This window comes from Tiliqua scincoides, chromosome 5 (genome assembly GCF_035046505.1).
Source record: "Tiliqua scincoides isolate rTilSci1 chromosome 5, rTilSci1.hap2, whole genome shotgun sequence".
In the NCBI taxonomy this organism is placed as follows: Eukaryota; Metazoa; Chordata; class Lepidosauria; order Squamata; family Scincidae; genus Tiliqua; species Tiliqua scincoides.
The window spans coordinates 89,835,450-89,853,409 of record NC_089825.1 but is presented as its reverse complement, the minus strand read 5'-3'; the positions used below and the strand labels follow the sequence as shown (position 1 = coordinate 89,853,409).

The following is a 17,960-nucleotide window of genomic DNA, read 5'->3' as shown; positions in this document are numbered from 1 at the left end:
AGGGTTCCTTGACTTGGGGGAGCAGCAGGTACCAGTCCTTCCAGATGCACTGAGCTTTGGAGACATTCAGTGATGTTCTTTCTGTGTCCAGCTACCTCCAAAAGCCTCTGCAAGATTAGAGATGAGCCTTTGTACATCTTCATTTTGTCCTTGTCATAAATATCCTTGACAGATTAAAAGATGTTTATGGACCTGTGATTAAAAGCCTAGAATTACTCTTGACCTTTTTTTTAAAGAAAAAAAAAATAAATATGTACTGTGTATATTTGTAGTACTGTGCCTATGGGAACTTGGGCTATAACTGGAGGTGTTTGTTTCCAGTGAGTAAGATAGGATTACTGCATCAGTCTTACTGTACACAGTGGACTTAATTTTGAGTAAAAATAACACCATTTTTATACACCTCTAGCTATAACAGACTTTTAGGAATTGACACTAAAATGCCAAGCAAGTACAAAGCTGTACCAGAATTCCAGAATGCCAATTTTATATTCTAGGATAAGCAAAAGGCAAAAAAGTATCTTGGATTTTTTTCTTTCCTGTTGTATAATCATCTTTAGCTTGAAGTAGATGATCATGTATTTAAAGAAGTGTACCAAGAGGGAAAAGTTCAGGTGAGGGCCATTGGGTTGTGGTTAGGATGCGAGTGAGTGAGGGCTATTATCTATGTTCAGCACTGGGGACCATGTTGGAAATATTAGCAGGAGACCAGCAGTCAAGTTGCAAAGGAAGCAAACCAAAATGCATACTCAACACATGAAGTTGGCATAAAAATAGGAAATATTTGATTGGACACCAGAACTGACAAGCTTCAGAGCAGGGCTACAGTTTGGGAGTGTAAAAATCCCAGGTGCCTGGATCCCTAGATACCAACCACTTGCTAGGATCTGAAAATTATTACATTTTTTTCTTGTCTTGCTTACTGGAGTCTGTTAACTAAAAAGGTGCAGTGCCCAACTGGCACATGCATACACATTTTCATGGAAACCTTTAATGTGGTTTCAGAATTTTTCCTCTTCCCTTTTATTTCAGAACTCCAAGATAATACAAAAAAACAATCTTGATCTCAGAGGCAGAAAACTAAGGACGCTAAGAAGAGACATTCTCAGTATTACCTGAACTTATATAAATTACTATTCTATTTCTCTTTTTGGATAGGCTCCCTCTTATAACTTGATCCCCTTTTTTGCACCAAAACCACAACTACTACCCAGCTTCATGGCTTGGTACTCTCTTTTTTGCAGCTTCCCACCAGACCCCTACAAGTGGGACTACAGGTTATTTTTCTCCCTGTCTGAACATGGATTTTCTTACACATTTTTTCAAGTTTGTGTGCATTCTATACCAGGGGTATCAAATTCATTTCATGTAGTGGGCCGAATAGCATTCATGATGCCTGTTGAGGGCCAGAGTAAGCAGATGATGACCAGAAACAAACATTTTATTCTTGCATAGAAATTCATTAGCTGGAAATGACAAAAGAGAAAATGTGCAAATCTTTTTCATAATTTCAAGATATAATAGAGCCCTACCATTGCGCTGGGAGAGCCTGATTATAATGGGGGGTGAATGCATACATGACCCTCCTGCACACTGTCAAATCTGGGAGGAAACTGGCATGCTGCCGTAGTTCTTTGGCTTGTGGATCTGCTTACTGTGAAAGAGTGTATCAAGAACACAGCTGTGGGACTACAGCTGCTGCGAAAGTATGTTTTGGTACACCCAGGGCACTTTCCATTCTACTATGAGCCTAAATATGATGATCTAATTTTCTGCAATGATCTTTGATATCTAAAATTTTTTTTAGAGAATTCAGTGTTTGATTTTCTGTATTACTGTATCTAACTGCCAACACTGTGTGGGCAGGTAGACCTGGGCTCCACATTGAGAAGCAAGATAGACCTGGGCTCCCCCTGCCCTGTTTTGCCCCCTCTCCACCCCTGTTCTGCCCAACCCTGTTGCCACCCCCACTCTGTTTCATCCCTCCCTTTCAGAAGGGGCCCAAAAGAAACTTTGGATGCCTTGAAGAAATTCCTCTTGGAGGTATTGGTTGCATGTGATCCACGCCATTTTCAATTTTTGTCTCAGTGGTTCTCTGGCTCCTAAAGGTTATGAACCACTGTGCTACAACAACCAGCACTACCAGTACAGGGCCCTCCCATTTGGCCTGACTACAGCTCCCTGCGTTTTCACCAAGGTTCTGATCACGCTAGTGGACCACCTGAGACTCCAGGGGGTATCTCTGTTACCATGTCTCAGTGACCTTCTCCTGAGGGCCCTGTCCAGGGAAAAGGCACCCAAAGATCTTCTCCTGACCCTGCAATGTCTTCAGAGCTACGGATTTGTAGTCAACGAGAAAAAGAGCTCCTTTATTCCCCATCAGCTGGAACACCTAGGTCTCCCAGTCGACACAAAGGCATGCAGGATCTCTGTCCCTAAGCAGACAAGAGACTCTGCAGGAGCTTCTTTCACTGTCCCCCCCCCCCAGACACTCAGGTGTCGATCTCAATTCCACATGGACCCGGTTCAGGCCCTTCTGACACTGCACCAGCATCTAATCAAGAAAAGAATATGCAGCACCATTCACATCAGCAAGGATGTGAAAGGTTGCCTGATTGAGTGGCTCAAGCTGGGAAGACTGCAAAGAGAAATCAGCTTGGAATTTCCAAGACGCCTGATAGTCACCACAGATGCGAACCTCTTAGGCTGGGGGTTACGTATCAACAACTCTATGATACAGGGAACTTGGTCTACAGAGGAGACAAGACACAGCATCAACTGACTTGAGCTGCGGGCGATCTGTCTCGCTCTCGGTCACTTCCAGAGCCTGCTCCAGGGTCAGCACATCTTGATTTGGACAGACATGATGGCCAAAGCCTATGTGGGTGGCACAAGACTCAAAAGCCTCATGCAAGAAACAGCCCTTCTCCTACAATGGGCAGAGAGGAACCTGGCCTCTATAAAGGCAGAGCATTTGGCAGGCACCACAAACTTGGGGGTGGATTGGCTGAGCAGACACAAAGTCAGCGAGGCTGAGTGGCGTCTATACCTGGAAGTGTTCTCTTAGATCACCTTCAGACTGGGCCTCCCGGTTCTGGACCTGTTTGCCAATAGGGTCAACACACAAGTACCAAGATTTGGTAGGCCACTGTGAGATACAGGAAGCTGGACTAGACAGGCCTGTGGACTGATCCAGTGGGGCTGTTCTTATGTTCTTAAGATTCTTTTCCAGAGTATAGGCAAGAGATGCGGAAGGAGTAGACAGCCTACAGACTCCATGGCCAGAAGCGCTTCTGTATGCCTTTCCCTGACTTCTCTGCTTCCCTTGACCTTACGCTGAATCAGATAATTTGGGACAGAGGTTCTACTAGTAGCACCCAGGTGGCCTCAGCACCCCTGGTTTTCAGAGATGATCAGGATGGCGTAGCAGTTGGGGTAGCCACTGCCAGTCAGGCCAGACCTCCTAAGTCAGGGACTGATTCTACACCCATGACCAGCAATGTTCAGCTTGACAGTGTGGGGACTGAACACCAGGCACTAAATGATTAGGGATATTCAGATGAACTCTTGGGCACTCTCCTGGCCTCCACGAGAGCGTCCACTAACAGAGTATATGGGTCTACATGGAGGAAGTTCTCCCACTGGTACTCAGATAAATTTTCTGCTATTAAGCCAAAGATTCGACATGTTCTTCAGTTCTTGCAGGATGAACTGTTTAAAGGCCTTAGTACCATTACTTTCAGGAAGCAAGTCGCTGCCCTCAACAGTACCTTCGGAGTGGGGCTCAGTTATAGAATTTCCTCTCATCCCCATGTCAAACGGTTCTTGAGAGGGGCAGCCTTCCTTAATCTCCGCAACTGTTCATCGCTTCCCCAGTTGCGACTCGAATAGGGTATTTTCAGCTGTGATGGCCCCCCTTTGATCCTATGGCCAAGGTATCCCTCAAGGAAGTGACCCTTGAGACCCTCTTTCTGGTGGCAATTATTTCTGCTAGATGTGTCAGCTGGGTGCTCAATCCCAATTTGTGTGTATTTCGTAAGAACAAGGTGGTCCTCCACCCAGACCCTGCCATTATCCAGAAAATTAACTCTGTTCCACCATTCCTCGGAATTGGTTCTGTCTCTCTTTTGTCCCAACCCTGTGCACCCAAAAGAATGGAGTTGGCACTTGTTGGATGTTAGGAGGGTACTTTGCTACTACACGGAGCAGATTAGGGATATCAGGAAGTCAGATTTCCTGTTTGTAATGTTTGCGGGGTCCCGAATAGGGAAGAAAACTTCCACTACCTCCATCTCACTGTGGCTTAGGTCAGCCATAGAGAAGGCTTATAAGGCAAGGAACACCATTCCCCCAGGATCACAGCCCACTCTACTTGGTGCGTGGCTGCATGCCTATGATAAAGTAGCCTCCCTAGCAGATATTTGCAAAGTGGCCACCATCACCTTTATCAAACATTATAGAGTTGACCTGGCAGCTTTGGCTGAGGTGGTTTTTGGTAGGTCGGTCCTCCAGAGGGTGGTCACATGCTGAGAGACAGCAATGCTCACACCACCCAGAGTATCCTAACTGTGGCGTATCCCACACAGTGGAGAATGTCTTCCTTCCTCTTCCAGGGAAAAATGGAATTCTTACCTGTGAATATCCTATTTCTGGAAAAAGGAGGGCATTCTGCCCACCTCCTTTTGGCGGGTGTTCCCTCACATTAGCCTAGTTTTAGAGGAGTGCCAAACAGGGCCTCCTGAGGCTAGTCCTTCTACCTTGTGTTTCGTTCTGTTCCATAACAGATTATTTCCTGGAATCCCTTTACTACCTGTGTTTGTTTGTTCTAATGTTTGTTGTTAACATTGTGGCATCTTGCCAGTTGTTGTCTCAGATGGTCCACCTTGGGTCCCACATTCAGACTTTCATATGGGGAGGTGCATGATTTCTGCTCTACAGATCCTGACTGTGCTGGAATGCCCCCCACAGGAGGAAGAGCAAGTCTGGCCTTGCCTCTCTGAGTGGGAGGGATAACCCACACAATGGAGAATGCCCTCCTTCACAGGCATTCACAGGTAAGAATTCCATTTTTCTATATCAATAAAACCTGTTTGTTCATTTGTTTTATGCATAGCTTGCTTTTTCCTAAGATCTGTGTTCTTAAGGAGTGTGTTAAGAAGCCAGCACTGGAAGGAATTGAAGGGATGGTAATTGGCTATAGAGTTCCATAGTCTCACAGTAGCTGTGACAATAGGGAGACAGCAGTAAGACATGTAGGAGATAACAGCTCCTGGAAGTTCTCAGCACACCGTCTTTGTCGTCTTCATTTCCTGAGACTTTTCCAGAGACGCCATCCAGACTTCTTTGCAGCCATAAAAGCTAGAAATAATACCTTAATAAATAAGAACAGAGTTGTCTTGCAGAATTTTGCAGCAAATATCAAATATAATATTACAACTCAGTTCACTGGCTATTTTTATTCCTCCTCTAGCTTTAAAAAAAACCATTTGAATATGTATTGATTCCTTCTTGTGCTTTAGAAGATGTGCTGGTAGTTCTCCTTCAGAATATAATTCCCCTTAAATATGATTTTACCATATGGTTTTACCAAAGTAATATTTTGGTTACCTTTGTGCAAAATGTTCTGTGCTCCAGCTGATGGGAAAGGGTCGAAAATATAAATACAAATATTTTGTCAGCAATAAAATTGTAAGTATAGTAACCATACAAAGTGTTGCTATTGTGAAAGGCAAATCTACTGTTTTACCTAGAGCGAGAGAGGGAGAGCACGCTTGCCCCTGTGCCTGTTTGGTATCTAGAACATCCTTCATGCAAAACTACCTTCTCTATACTAAATAATTATTTCCTAGTCTCCCTTTCTAAGAAAACTGTGCAACAAAATTTACCAAGAGTGTCAGGAGAACAGCTGATAGAATGTGGTTCCTTCCAGGGCCTCCTGCCATCCACTTCATCATTCAGCTCATACCATGGGTTGAATAGCATTCATGGTACCTGCTTAGGGCTGGAAATGATGTCATTAAACAGGAAGTAACTTCATTAAGCAGGTGATGACTTAGGTACTCATTTGAAAATGACTGAAAATATGCAAATTTTGATCATATTTTCAAGGTATGAGAGCATCCTATTATCACGTGGGCTGTCCTTTTAGCAGTGCACTTCTGCTGAGACATCACTTCACAGTTCAGCAGCTGAGAGGTGCTCTTCAAAGTAACACCTCAGCAGAAGTAGTGCTTCTAAGAGGGTGGCCACATGATTGTGCTCTCCTAGCACATCTTTAGCTTCTCCCATTCTGACCTTTCTTGGTCTGCCTCTTCCTGCCTCTTCCTCTGTGCCATTCATTATCTTCTGAGGCCTCCTTCCATCTCTCCCTCCCTGTGCCTCAGCAGAAGTGGTGTTGCTGAAAGGGTAGCATGCATGCTAATTGGACTCTCCCAGTGCTGCCCTTTCAGCAGTGCTGTTTCTACCAATCCTTCACTTTGCAGCTTAGCAGCTGACAGCAGCTGGGACAGTGGTTCTGGGAGACCCCAACCATCAGGTGTGCCAGATAAAGAGCTTCCACAGGCTGCATCCGGCTCATGGGTCTTATGTTTCATGCCCCAGGTGTAAGGGTTCGATCCTGAAGTCCCTCTGGGTGGTGGAGAGATATGTCGGGGGGGTGGGATTGGCGGATCTCTGCTCCACTGAATCCAGAACAATGCATTGGGCCTCCTGGCCTGACACAGGGCTTCTCAACCCTGCAGTAGCTAGAAAGCCAGCGCAGACTTTATTAGCCCCATAGTGGGGCCTGCTCCCTTACCCAGGGGAAGGGGACAAATGTACCCTTCCCCCAAGGAGCTGCTGGCGGTTGCCTGTGGTGCTTAGGTTGCAGTGGTTGCCATTTTGGTACCGCTGCTCCTCTGGGCCCTAGGCAGTTCAGGATTGGGCTGTAAATCATTTAAATGGATTAAAGGGAAGGGAAGGGTAGGGGAGGAGAGGAGAGGACTCAGTTCTACCTAGTATTTGCTGACTTGATATTCAGAATGTGAGAAGCTAGAATGGGGATGCTGTGGACTGGAACCAAAATCTCTTGTATTTGTGCATTGATTGAAGTTCAGGTTGAAGAAATCTCTGGTGCCTGTAAGTTTGATTCTGATACGAGAAATATTTTCTCGTCCCTTTTCGAATTTTCTGGCACTTGGAGGCCAGTCTGAACAGGAAGGTGCTTCTGAGCATGTAGAGTTGCCTTCCAAACATCCACAAGCTTACATGGATCTGGAGGTGTCAAAGGGGTGTGTAAAAAGGCTCAGAAGTTGCTGCTTGTGGAGAGTCCTACACAGCAGGAATCAAATTAATGGCTTGTTCCAATAGTAATTTGATGTCCTGGCATGGCAGTGTGTGAAATCTTCTTTTCAAAGAGAGAAGCAGCATGGCAGGTAATCTCTCTGTGCCAGGCTAATCTCGATATCTGCCGTGTTTCTGAAAGCTTAGTTGCCTTTTGAAAAATCTATTTAATTTTCTCTTGGCGATTCAGAACTGTGTTGATAATACTCTTATCAGCTTGCTTTAAGCCAGGCATGTATGCTATGTGCAGATTTGTCTGTTTGTGGTGTTTTTCTTAGCACTTTCTATTGGTTGCGTCCAATTTTTTTTCCTTGCACATTGCTGGGAGAAGATCTTCCCCATTCCATTTTTAGGAGGGTAACTTTTTGTGGGAGTGGACTAGTAATTGATAAGATTCCATTTTATCAAAAAGATGAGGATGGTCATAGGAAATACAGCGCTAGAGAGCCTGTGGACAGAGAATTGGGTTCTGAGCTAAGATGTGGTGGCATCATCCTATTTCTACCAAGGGACTCAATATATGTGGCCTTTGGATAAGGCATTTCCCTGGAAATCAACAAAAGCTGTCATGCGCTCAGCAAACGAGAAATGCTGTATGAATAAGTTATGGTGCAATTTGCGCCATTGAGCAACTTCTGTATTTGGCAATATAGCTTTGTACAGTGGCAAATCATGAGCAAAGGCTTTTTCTACTGGTGTCCTTCTGCTTATATCATTTTGACTCTGTCCTGTGACCAGCCAGGTGGATAGTAATATTAGAAATATGAGACTGTGTGTTGACTCTTCCCAGAGGGCCATTTGTACTAGTAGCATGCACTTTGGCTCCTGACTTTTGGATCCCCCCCAGCCTCATATTCTCAGAATGTTTTCTTTTTCATCTTGCCTCTGCATCTATGAGGGCTGGATGCAACTGAAATGGATATTCTTAGGAGACTGTGGTTTTCTCCAGATTCCTGTGTGTGTGTAGAGTATGCCTGGCCAAAGGTTTACCATTACTGACAACAGCTAAAGGAACTGGCATGAGTAAGTGTTCACATGACTGTTGGGTCTAGGTAACTGTGGGCAAACTCTTAAAAGCCTATAAGAGGTAACTCCTAGCTGATGATGAATTGCTAAAGATGCAATAGCTGCTGATCCATGCTCACATTTGACTCTCTCCTCCCATTGCTACATACCTGGGTGTTAGTGTAAATGGGTTTTAAGACTTGCCCGTGTAGGATATATATTGAACTATATAAACTGCAGAATGTTCTAATGTGCTTTGTAAACATATTATGATCATTCAGGAAAGGGATTGGCCAGTTTGGGCACCACCGGAGAGCCCATGTCCTTCAGAGAACCTGCCTGACTCAACTGACTCCTAGGCCCTCATTACCAGCAACACCAGATGCACACCTAATGCTCCAACCAGGGATGGATTGAGATATGCCATGGAAGGCCTTTGACAGGGCTTTGCCTCAGGGTTGCCAGCAATTTAAACTGATATTTTCATCATTATTGCGTTAGCAAAGCAGATTTATTCTGTAGATTGAAGATTTTAGAGGTAGCATTCATCTTATAACCAGCCAAGACTTTGATAGTGAAAAGTACTGTATAAAGGGAAACAAATGTTGTCTATAGGTTGATGGTTGCACATCTGTTACTTAAGGAGGTTGAGTCTGTTTTTCTGCTTAGAATGGATAAAGAATGTATTTATACTATGGGAGCCTTGCAAGGCATCTGAAAATCATCTTTTAAAAAAGGTAATGAGAGTTTGAAACTCCAGTGTAAATTTTGATGAGATAGGCTGGATATTTTTGAGTTGGCCTTCTGAAAACGCTTGTGTGGTTTACTTTTCCTCTCTCTGCTCCCCCACCCCCAAATTTATGGGAGCACCTGTCTGCTTAGCTTATCTCTCACACCTCTGCTGTTAGTGGCAATGTTTTCAGGTGTTTTTTTTTTTTAATTTTAGATTTGCTGGCCTAGTGGATGCATACACTTTTGCAACAGCTGCTGGTAATCAAGCATGTGAGGGAGTCACAGGGAATGGGAAGCAAGTGTGCTGTGCCCTGTTCCCACAGGACCCTGGCCATTGTGTTCTTTGCATCAGCAGACAGTGCATAGTTTCTGTACATCCATCATCAGTGTTCTACCATATCTGAACAACTATCATCAACAGCCCAGAAAGCAAGAGACCTGCAGTCTTTTTGCTTGAAGTCTCTTTACAAAGTGCGTGCGTGCGTGCATGTGTGTTACATGGTACCCTGGGGAATAAATCTAAGGTCCTGCCACCTTTCTTGCATCCAACTGTGCAACTTGTCACTCACTTGCCTGAAGGAAGCACTAGTTCTTCCCAGGCCAGCACCCCTGTGAATAAGTTCTTCTGTGCTGTGTACGGCTGGAGATTCACGTGCAATGATTTCTTCATGTTCTTTTTTCCTAAATGTCCAAGACAAATGCATAGTTGAGGGGGGTGAGTGAGCAAGTAGTAGTATGATAGCATGGACAACCAACACGTTACTTGTTTACCAAGCTGTGTTGATCTCCCTTTGAATTGTTTTGTATCATTGTACTTGAAAAAGCTTTTGCCCTTTATATTATTGCCCTTTGTCTCTATCTCATCTGCTTCTGAAATTTGGACTGTAAACTTTTGGGGGACAGATATTTTTCTTCTGAAATAGTACTGAAAGGCACAGTGTATATTGATAGTGCTGTATGATTATTCAAAGTGTACAGGAAACAAAGTTGATGCTCCTGGGTTAGCTCATTAAAATTCATTTCCTGTTGAAGAGGGTTGATTCTGTTTCAGTTTACAATGCTACAGAAGAGATGGAAACCTGAAAAATCTGGGATTGAGAGCTGATCTGCATGATGTCCAAAGCAGGCTGAAATGTGGCTGAATATTTTGGGAGGTGTAATATAATCATTTTAGGATTGCATCCCAGGGTGCCAAGACCATGATTTGTGTGTTAATGCCTTGGCTTTACTGTGCTATTATTGATAGCCTTGGAAGTCTTTGTGATTGTAGATTGGCCCTGAGTTCCTTTGTGGTGGTGCTCTTAAATGTCAGCCTATATTTGACATACCAGGACTTTAGTGTGTGATAAAGTTATCATAGCAGACCTGTGTGTAGATAGTCTCCTATTATCTCATTTCTTTCTTCCATCACTTCTGTGAAATCAGAAATGTATGCACGTTTTCCACCTGGTTTATAACTCTCTTCCCTCTTGTTTGCATAAGCTGAATGCTCCTTAGAAGCTGAAATTACACTTATGTTGTCTGATTTTGAAAGCCAGTTTATTCCAGAAGCTTCACTGGCTTGGATTCAAGTCTGCCATGGCCTTTGTAAATTGCCGTCTCTCATTTTTTATTTCCCACCTGTAAAAGGGGTGCTGTAGTGATCCACAGTGGTGGTTCTGGGTCTGTGTAGTAAAGGCTGGGAAAAATCTTTCCAACAGCAAGTAAACTCGCTGTTGAAGTAAGTAGTAAGAGAATGTAAGAAGGTGGCAGGATTGGAAGCATTTTGTACATCTAGCAGTTTGATGCAGGCTCCCAGGAACTGGAAGCTCTTTTCCAATCTTGCTGACAGAGAGTTGGGCCTGCCAAGCGCTTCACTGGGAGTAACTCTCATAATGTAGCAAAGCACATGCAGAGTAACATGTGCAGTAGGCACAGAGAAGCGCAGATGATGGAGCAATGAGGAACACCACTATAACTGCAGAATCTTGCTTGTGTATGCAATCTAACAATTCCTGGATTTCTAACTCTTTTGCTTTCTTCCTCCTCCCTCCCCCTTCTTTGGCCAGTCAAGGTGAAGATTTCTCATAAAGTTTTCTTTAACCTGTGAAATTCTGTCTGACCTTCAAACTGGCGATGTCAAGGGTACCGAGTCCTCCTCCTCCGGCAGAGATGTCAAGTGGACCTGTTGCAGAGAGCTGGTGTTACACTCAAGTAAGTCTGTAGGTTGGAGTCCTTGTGAAGGGGTGAAAGAATATCCGATGATGAATAGTGGCTCTAATACCAGCTAGAATTCACAGTCCCTTGTTTGAACTGCAGCAATCCCAGGCAAGTATTTTGGGTGTCTTCTGCTTTTTAAACTACTGAGGTTCATGGCTAAAACTTTCATAGTCATATCCTTCCAGCTTTAGCAGTGCAGTGACCTGTGTGATGTGTAAAAGCTCAGTCTTCCTAGGCTTCTGGGATATGTGGTTGGAGCACTATATCAGTGGACACTGGCCTTGCCATATTCTGGCTGTACTGTTTAGGCCTTCAAATGATCCAGACTCCTAATGCAACATCCATGTCATCATTGTAGCTGTGATGCACAGCTGTGTAGTCATAGAAGCATCACAGTGCATGAAATACAGCCTCATTTTTAATTTGTGTATTGATTTTTTCTCCCCAACCTATCCCATCCTTAGGGTAGGGTAACTTGTTAGCCCATCAAAACAATAGGAAATAGGTAGTAAAGTAATATAGTCACAATTATGCCAAAACTAGGCTCTTTGGAGTGCTTTTTGGTTTGAATGGGAAACAGTTAAGCATGTGCTTAACTCTTTTTGAAATAAGGGAAACTTAGAATTGCTGGACTGTGCCTTCTATCCCTAAAGACATTACTATTTCCTCATACCTGCTTAACTCAATTCATTAAAAACCATACTAAACAAAATTTTAGAACTGCTTTCAAAGAATGTTTAGCCTCAGGCTTTGACAAGCCTTCAGGGAAAGGTTGTCCCTGGAGTTGTGTATCTTTGTGAATGTGACACTGTGATGTGTTTTGAGGATTATGTAATCAAGACGGATGTTCTTTCTTAAAGGGAGAGTCAGTTGTGGAGTTATAGGAAGCTTTCTTCAAGAGATGAGACTTCCAGTATAGCTACCAGTAGTCAAATCCTGAAAATTCAGCCTTGTTCTTAGCAACAGAACAAATTCTGATGCTCATGGATGTAAATTTAAAATCTGTTGGCAGTTTTAAGCTCTCAGTGTTTGTTCAAAGGCCACAACATTTGGTCCTTTTCCCATAGTTGCCCCATTTTCTGTTTTCTTCTGCTCATTGAATTATCCCTGCTAGCTTTGGCAGAGTGCATATGAATGTGCTCAGAATTTCACTTCCAAAAGCCATGCGACGACCTTATTTCAAAGCAAGCGTTAGAGTAGATTCTTCAATTTCTCATGAGGTGAGTTGGTACAGATCATGTATACCAGGCTAATTGCTATGACAATCTTTCCATATCCTTCCACAGGTTCAGAACCTGTGAATTAGAGGCTAAATACCCTTCTTCTGGGTGAGAGAGAGAAGCATGGAAGTATTCTGGGATATTCTCGTTGAAAAGCCCCCAGTTGGCACAAATCAGGCCCTTGTAGAGCATTTCTCAGCTTCAAGGGGTGGAGAAATGTTCAGATGACATAGCTTTCATCCATATTGGGGAATCATTGAGATTATTTCTCCCAAAAACAGATTATAGTAGTTTGCAGTGATAGTATTCTGTGAGTTTTTGCCTTTCCTTTGTCTTATTCTTTGTAATTTTTTGCCCGAGCTGTTGGCTGCTATTGTAACTTCTTTGTTTTTATGTTTTAAGATTAAAGTAGTAAAATTTTCCTACATGTGGACCATCAACAACTTCAGCTTTTGCCGGGAGGAAATGGGCGAGGTCATCAAAAGTTCAACCTTTTCATCAGGAGCCAATGATAAATTGAAATGGTAAGGGCACAAGAAAAACTTGACCACAATGGCTCCAAGGCAGCTAAGCAATAGTTTAAAAACATATCCTAGACTACAATGTAAAACAAATTTATTTTTGTTTTAAAGAATAATAAAAGAAGAAAAACACTTTGTACTAATTGACGGCAGATGGTACTTGAACTGGGTTCAGAATTCCAGCTGTGCCATTAATTCACAGGGAGGCCTTAAGCAGGTTGCTACTGCTCTGTTCAGCTCTCTAAAATCCTATGACTTAATTCACAGAATTGTTATGGGATTGGCTCAGGAACTGTTGGCGTGTAGTGAACTCCAGTGCAAAAGGGAGCTGTCGGTGTGATATATCCCAACATTCTTTGTGTCAAAACCCCAGCACTCCATCTTGATATTGTTGCATTCATCCTAATTCGTATTCAGAACCTAGCTAAAACACTTTATAGAATGAGCTGAAAAGAACTATAACATGTAGTCTTCTCTGATGACCTGCAGCAAGACATGCAATTCAGTGCTGCAAGCAGAAGGCCATAGGCACACCTGACTCCAGATGACTCAAGCAAGTGAGCCAAGCAGCACATGACAGAAGAGTGATGCAAATCAGTGACTGGAGAAAAATTATTTCTTGACCTTTGCAACATGGTGATAATAAGTACAAGTAAAACCAACCCCATTGAGAAAACAAAAAAACAATTGATTGCAGCTTCATCCTTCTTAGCAGCCTGCCTCTGGCTGTGACTGCCTCTGATGCCCTAGGTGTGTGGATGTGACCTTTGAAAAGGTCCTTTGTGACCTTTGATGTGACCTTTGAAAAGGTCAACATGCATGTGGATGCGGGAGAACCCGTGGTCATTATATATCTGGACTTTCAGAAGGCGTTTGACATGGTCCCTCACCAAAGGCTACTGAAAAAACTCCACAGTCAGGGAATTAGAGGACAGGTCCTCTCGTGGATTGAGAACTGGTTGGAGGCCAGGAAGCAGAGAGTGGGTGTCAATGGGCAATTTTCACAATGGAGAGAGGTGAAAAGCGGTGTGCCCCAAGGATCTGTCCTGGGACCGGTGCTTTTCAACCTCTTCATAAATGACCTGGAGACAGGGTTGAGCAGTGAAGTGGCTAAGTTTGCAGACGACACCAAACTTTTCCGAGTGGTAAAGACCAGAAGTGATTGTGAGGAGCTCCAGAAGGATCTGTCCAGACTGGCAGAATGGGCAACAAAATGGCAGATGCGCTTCAATGTCAGTAAGTGTAAAGTCATGCACATTGGGGCAAAAAATCAAAACTTTAGATATAGGCTGATGGGTTCTGAGCTGTCTGTGACAGATCAGGAGAGAGATCTTGGGGTGGTGGTGGACAGGTCGATGAAAGTGTCGACCCAATGTGCGGCGGCAGTGAAGAAGGCCAATTCTATGCTTGGGATCATTAGGAAGGGTATTGAGAACAAAATGGCTAGTATTATAATGCCGTTGTACAAATCGATGGTAAGGCCACACCTGGAGTATTGTGTCCAGTTCTGGTCGCCGCATCTCAAAAAAGACATAGTAGAAATGGAAAAGGTGCAAAAGAGAGCGATTAAGATGATTACGGGGCTGGGGCACCTTCCTTATGAGGAAAGGCTACGGCGTTTGGGCCTCTTCAGCCTAGAAAAGAGACGCTTGAGGGGGGACATGATTGAGACATACAAAATTATGCAGGGGATGGACAGAGTGGATAGGGAGATGCTCTTTACACTCTCACATAATACCAGAACCAGGGGACATCCACTAAAATTGAGTGTTGGGAGAGTTAGGACAGACAAAAGAAAATATTTCTTTACTCAGTGCGTGGTCGGTCTGTGGAACTCCTTGCCACAGGATGTGGTGCTGGCGTCTAGCCTAGACGCCTTTAAAAGGGGATTGGACGAGTTTCTGGAGGAAAAATCCATTATGGGGTACAAGCCATGATGTGTATGCGCAACCTCCTGATTTTAGGAATGGGTTAAGTCAGAATGCCAGATGTAGGGGAGGGCACCAGGATGAGGTCTCTTGTTATCTGGTGTGCTCCCTGGGGCATTTGGTGGGCCGCTGTGAGATACAGGAAGCTGGACTAGATGGGCCTATGGCCTGATCCAGTGGGGCTGTTCTTATGTTCTTATGTTATGTTCTTATGTGGGGCTCAAGAATCTTATGGAGGCAAGAAAAATGTTCACAGTCCTCTTTTGTTTGGGAGTATGCAGAGTGACACTCATGGTGACCCCATTGCACTGTCCTTCTCCCCCTCCCATACTTTTGTGCACTCCAGTACAACAGCTCTGTAGATGGAGTCTTGTGTCTGCAAGTTTAGGTTAGATTCACTGGATCAGGGTAAAATGATCAGTCAATATGAAAAGGGTTTCTCTATTCTGCAGGTGTTTGCGTGTGAACCCAAAGGGCTTGGATGAGGAGAGTAAAGATTACCTTTCACTCTACCTGTTGTTGGTCAGCTGTCCAAAGAGTGAAGTTCGAGCCAAATTCAAGTTCTCCATCCTGAATGCAAAGGGAGAAGAAACAAAAGCAATGGGTAAGGGTAACTGGGTATTTATCAGGTCACAAGCAGAGAGCAAGCAATGGCTCTGGCTGTGTGCTTTTCTTTTTTCTCAAAGAATCCAACTTCATATGTTTTCAGAGAGCCAGCGAGCCTATCGATTTGTGCAAGGCAAAGACTGGGGATTCAAGAAGTTTATTAGAAGAGATTTTCTCTTGGATGAGGCCAACGGACTCCTTCCAGATGACAAACTCACTCTCTTCTGTGAGGTAAGGAGGGTGGTGGTGGCTTAGCACCACAAAGACTGTGGTTAATTTGAGATAGCCCCTTCAACACATTTATAAGCTAAGTGCTTCCACCATCTTGGCTCCAGTTGCAGGTTCATTATTTCATAAAATAGCTCAGTTCTCCTAATGTGGTGGTGGTGAGCAAGCAGACCCCTCCATTTACTCATCTTCAGGATCTGAATACATGTTCAGAATTTGAAAGAGCTGGTTGGTGATTGCAGAGAGGGGGGAACACTTTGTCTCCCCCTGTAGCTTGGCTCAGTTGCTTGAGTTGTCTGGAGTTATTGCACAATAAGTGTGTGTGTGTGTGTTTGGTGCACTTTGTGTCATGTTATTCGGGTTGCCCAGGCTGGTCAGCGGAAGAATGGATGGGGAAGCTGGTGGCTGAACCCACAAGGCTTGGGTATCTAGACTAGGTGATCTTTCCGTCCTCCACAGCTTTGTGGTACGTTCTTCAGGACTCCTTCTGGAAACGCGTGGGGTCTTTATAGGTCTTTGTCAGAGAAAAGCTTAAGCTTCTAGAACAGGAGGACAGTCCTGAAGCCAGAAGTGCATAGAAATGAGAATTTGCACTGGCTTTTGCTGATGCAGAGAGGTTTTCCTGCCGTTTAGGTAGGTGTGCCATATGCTCAGTTAACTTTTTTCCTCTTGGCCACAGGTGCTTACAGCTGTGTTTTGTTTAGCAGGAGTAGGGTGTGTGTGTGTGTGTGTGGGTGTTTTACTGCAGTCTCTCTCTAAGGATTTATCGTGTTTGAACTGAGAGGCAAGGGATTCGATTTCTGTTTAAAACCTGAATACTGCTGAGGCAAAATGTTTGTCTGCCTCTCTTGAAATTTTAACTTCTGTGTCTCTCTTCGATCACCTTGCAGCACATAGACTGAGCGGTGTTAATGTGAGGGCCTGACCACGTGAGACATTTGCCTGCATTAGCCCAGTCCTTGCTTTGCTAACCAGCAGCCGTGAGCTACAGGCTGCTGACTAGATTATACTGAGAACCTTGGTGTATCACTCTCCAGATAGAAATAGCTGCTGTGTCTTGTAGGCAGGATCAGGGCTCTTTGTTTTGGACACAGATGGCAGCATCCTGAAGATCTCAATTTTTCATTTAATAAAATGCTTTTTTTTTTTTTTTTTTGCTTTTGTAACTGCAGAAAAGCGACTCTATCCATCCAGAGACTTATGCTTCAAATCCCGCTGATCTTAATGCTTGAGATTTTTAAACACATGCTTAATAACTTATTGCAGTCAATGGGACTTGAAGTTGGTGAACTTTGGATGTGTAGAAGCAAAATAAAAGGATGTCTTTTACCTTGGCACTTAAGCATTTTGGTATGATTTTGATAAGTGTTCCTTCAGGTACTTGGGTACCAAGTTGTGCTCAGAAATGGACTGGGATTCTAGATGTGAACTAGCCTTTGCATTTGCTTGCATTTCATAATAGACAGAGTAGGCCTTTGAAACGTTGTCATAAGTGACAAAGATGAGGTTTTAGTTATAAATATGTGAGAGAAGGGTATTGGTTGCTTCTAGCTAATGTAGGTAGAATAGGCATGTTCAGAGACATCTATAGCCTTGTCCAATAAGATTCAGGGAGCTTGCAACAAGAAAAGATATTGCCATCAGGTCTTACTTGCAAACTTTCCAAGAGGACTTTAATGTTGGACTAGTGTTATGATCCAGAGTGGCAATGCATTTGTGACTCCTACTTTCCTCTCTTCAGCTAGCTTACTCCTTCAAGTTGAGAAGGAATTGGTATTCTTCTGTCTGTGCTATGTCCTGGATATCTTCAGATTTATAAGTGATCTTAACAGTCGCATCCATTTCAAAATCACTTCTGAATGAATGTTGGAAAGCATGTCACTTTGACCAGTCTCACTCCATTTTTCATTGATCTAACAGTGGTTCTCAAACCATTTAGCACCCACACCCACTTAATAAATGACAGTCTGTTGGGACCCACCTAGCTTTACAAGACTTCAAAAAAGTGAGCTAGTAAAAAAAGCGATCTAGAAAGCAATAATATTTTATTTATAAGTAATATGTATGTCTATTTGCAAAAAAACCCTCAATCCATTTCTTGTAATGAGGCAGCCCTAATGAATAACCTCAAGGCTGAAGGGCTTAGTTATGTGACCCAGCCTTCACCTGTCCCCACTACTTGTAATTGATGGGGGGGGGGA

General features: G+C 43.6%; 1 protein-coding gene across 8 annotated transcripts in view; it reads left to right on the top strand.

Moving 5' to 3' along the window:
- The window catches only part of SPOP (speckle type BTB/POZ protein), a 59,820-nt gene that overhangs the window by 23,752 nt on the left and 18,108 nt on the right, over positions 1-17,960 (top strand). For 4 of the 8 annotated variants that reach the window (XR_010794564.1, XM_066629757.1, XM_066629760.1 and 1 more), the window contains exons 2-5: positions 11,106-11,250; positions 12,879-13,000; positions 15,378-15,529; positions 15,635-15,762. Coding sequence is in view for 7 of the 8 variants with exons in the window: in XM_066629757.1 (XP_066485854.1) it covers positions 11,173-11,250; positions 12,879-13,000; positions 15,378-15,529; positions 15,635-15,762 (480 nt within the window). In the remaining variant the exon portion in view is untranslated. Of the gene's footprint in view, positions 1-4,968; positions 5,055-11,105; positions 11,251-12,878; positions 13,001-15,377; positions 15,530-15,634; positions 15,763-17,960 lie in introns of all 8 variants that reach the window. The other 4 variants (XM_066629758.1, XM_066629759.1, XM_066629762.1 and 1 more) reach the window with 2 other exon arrangements.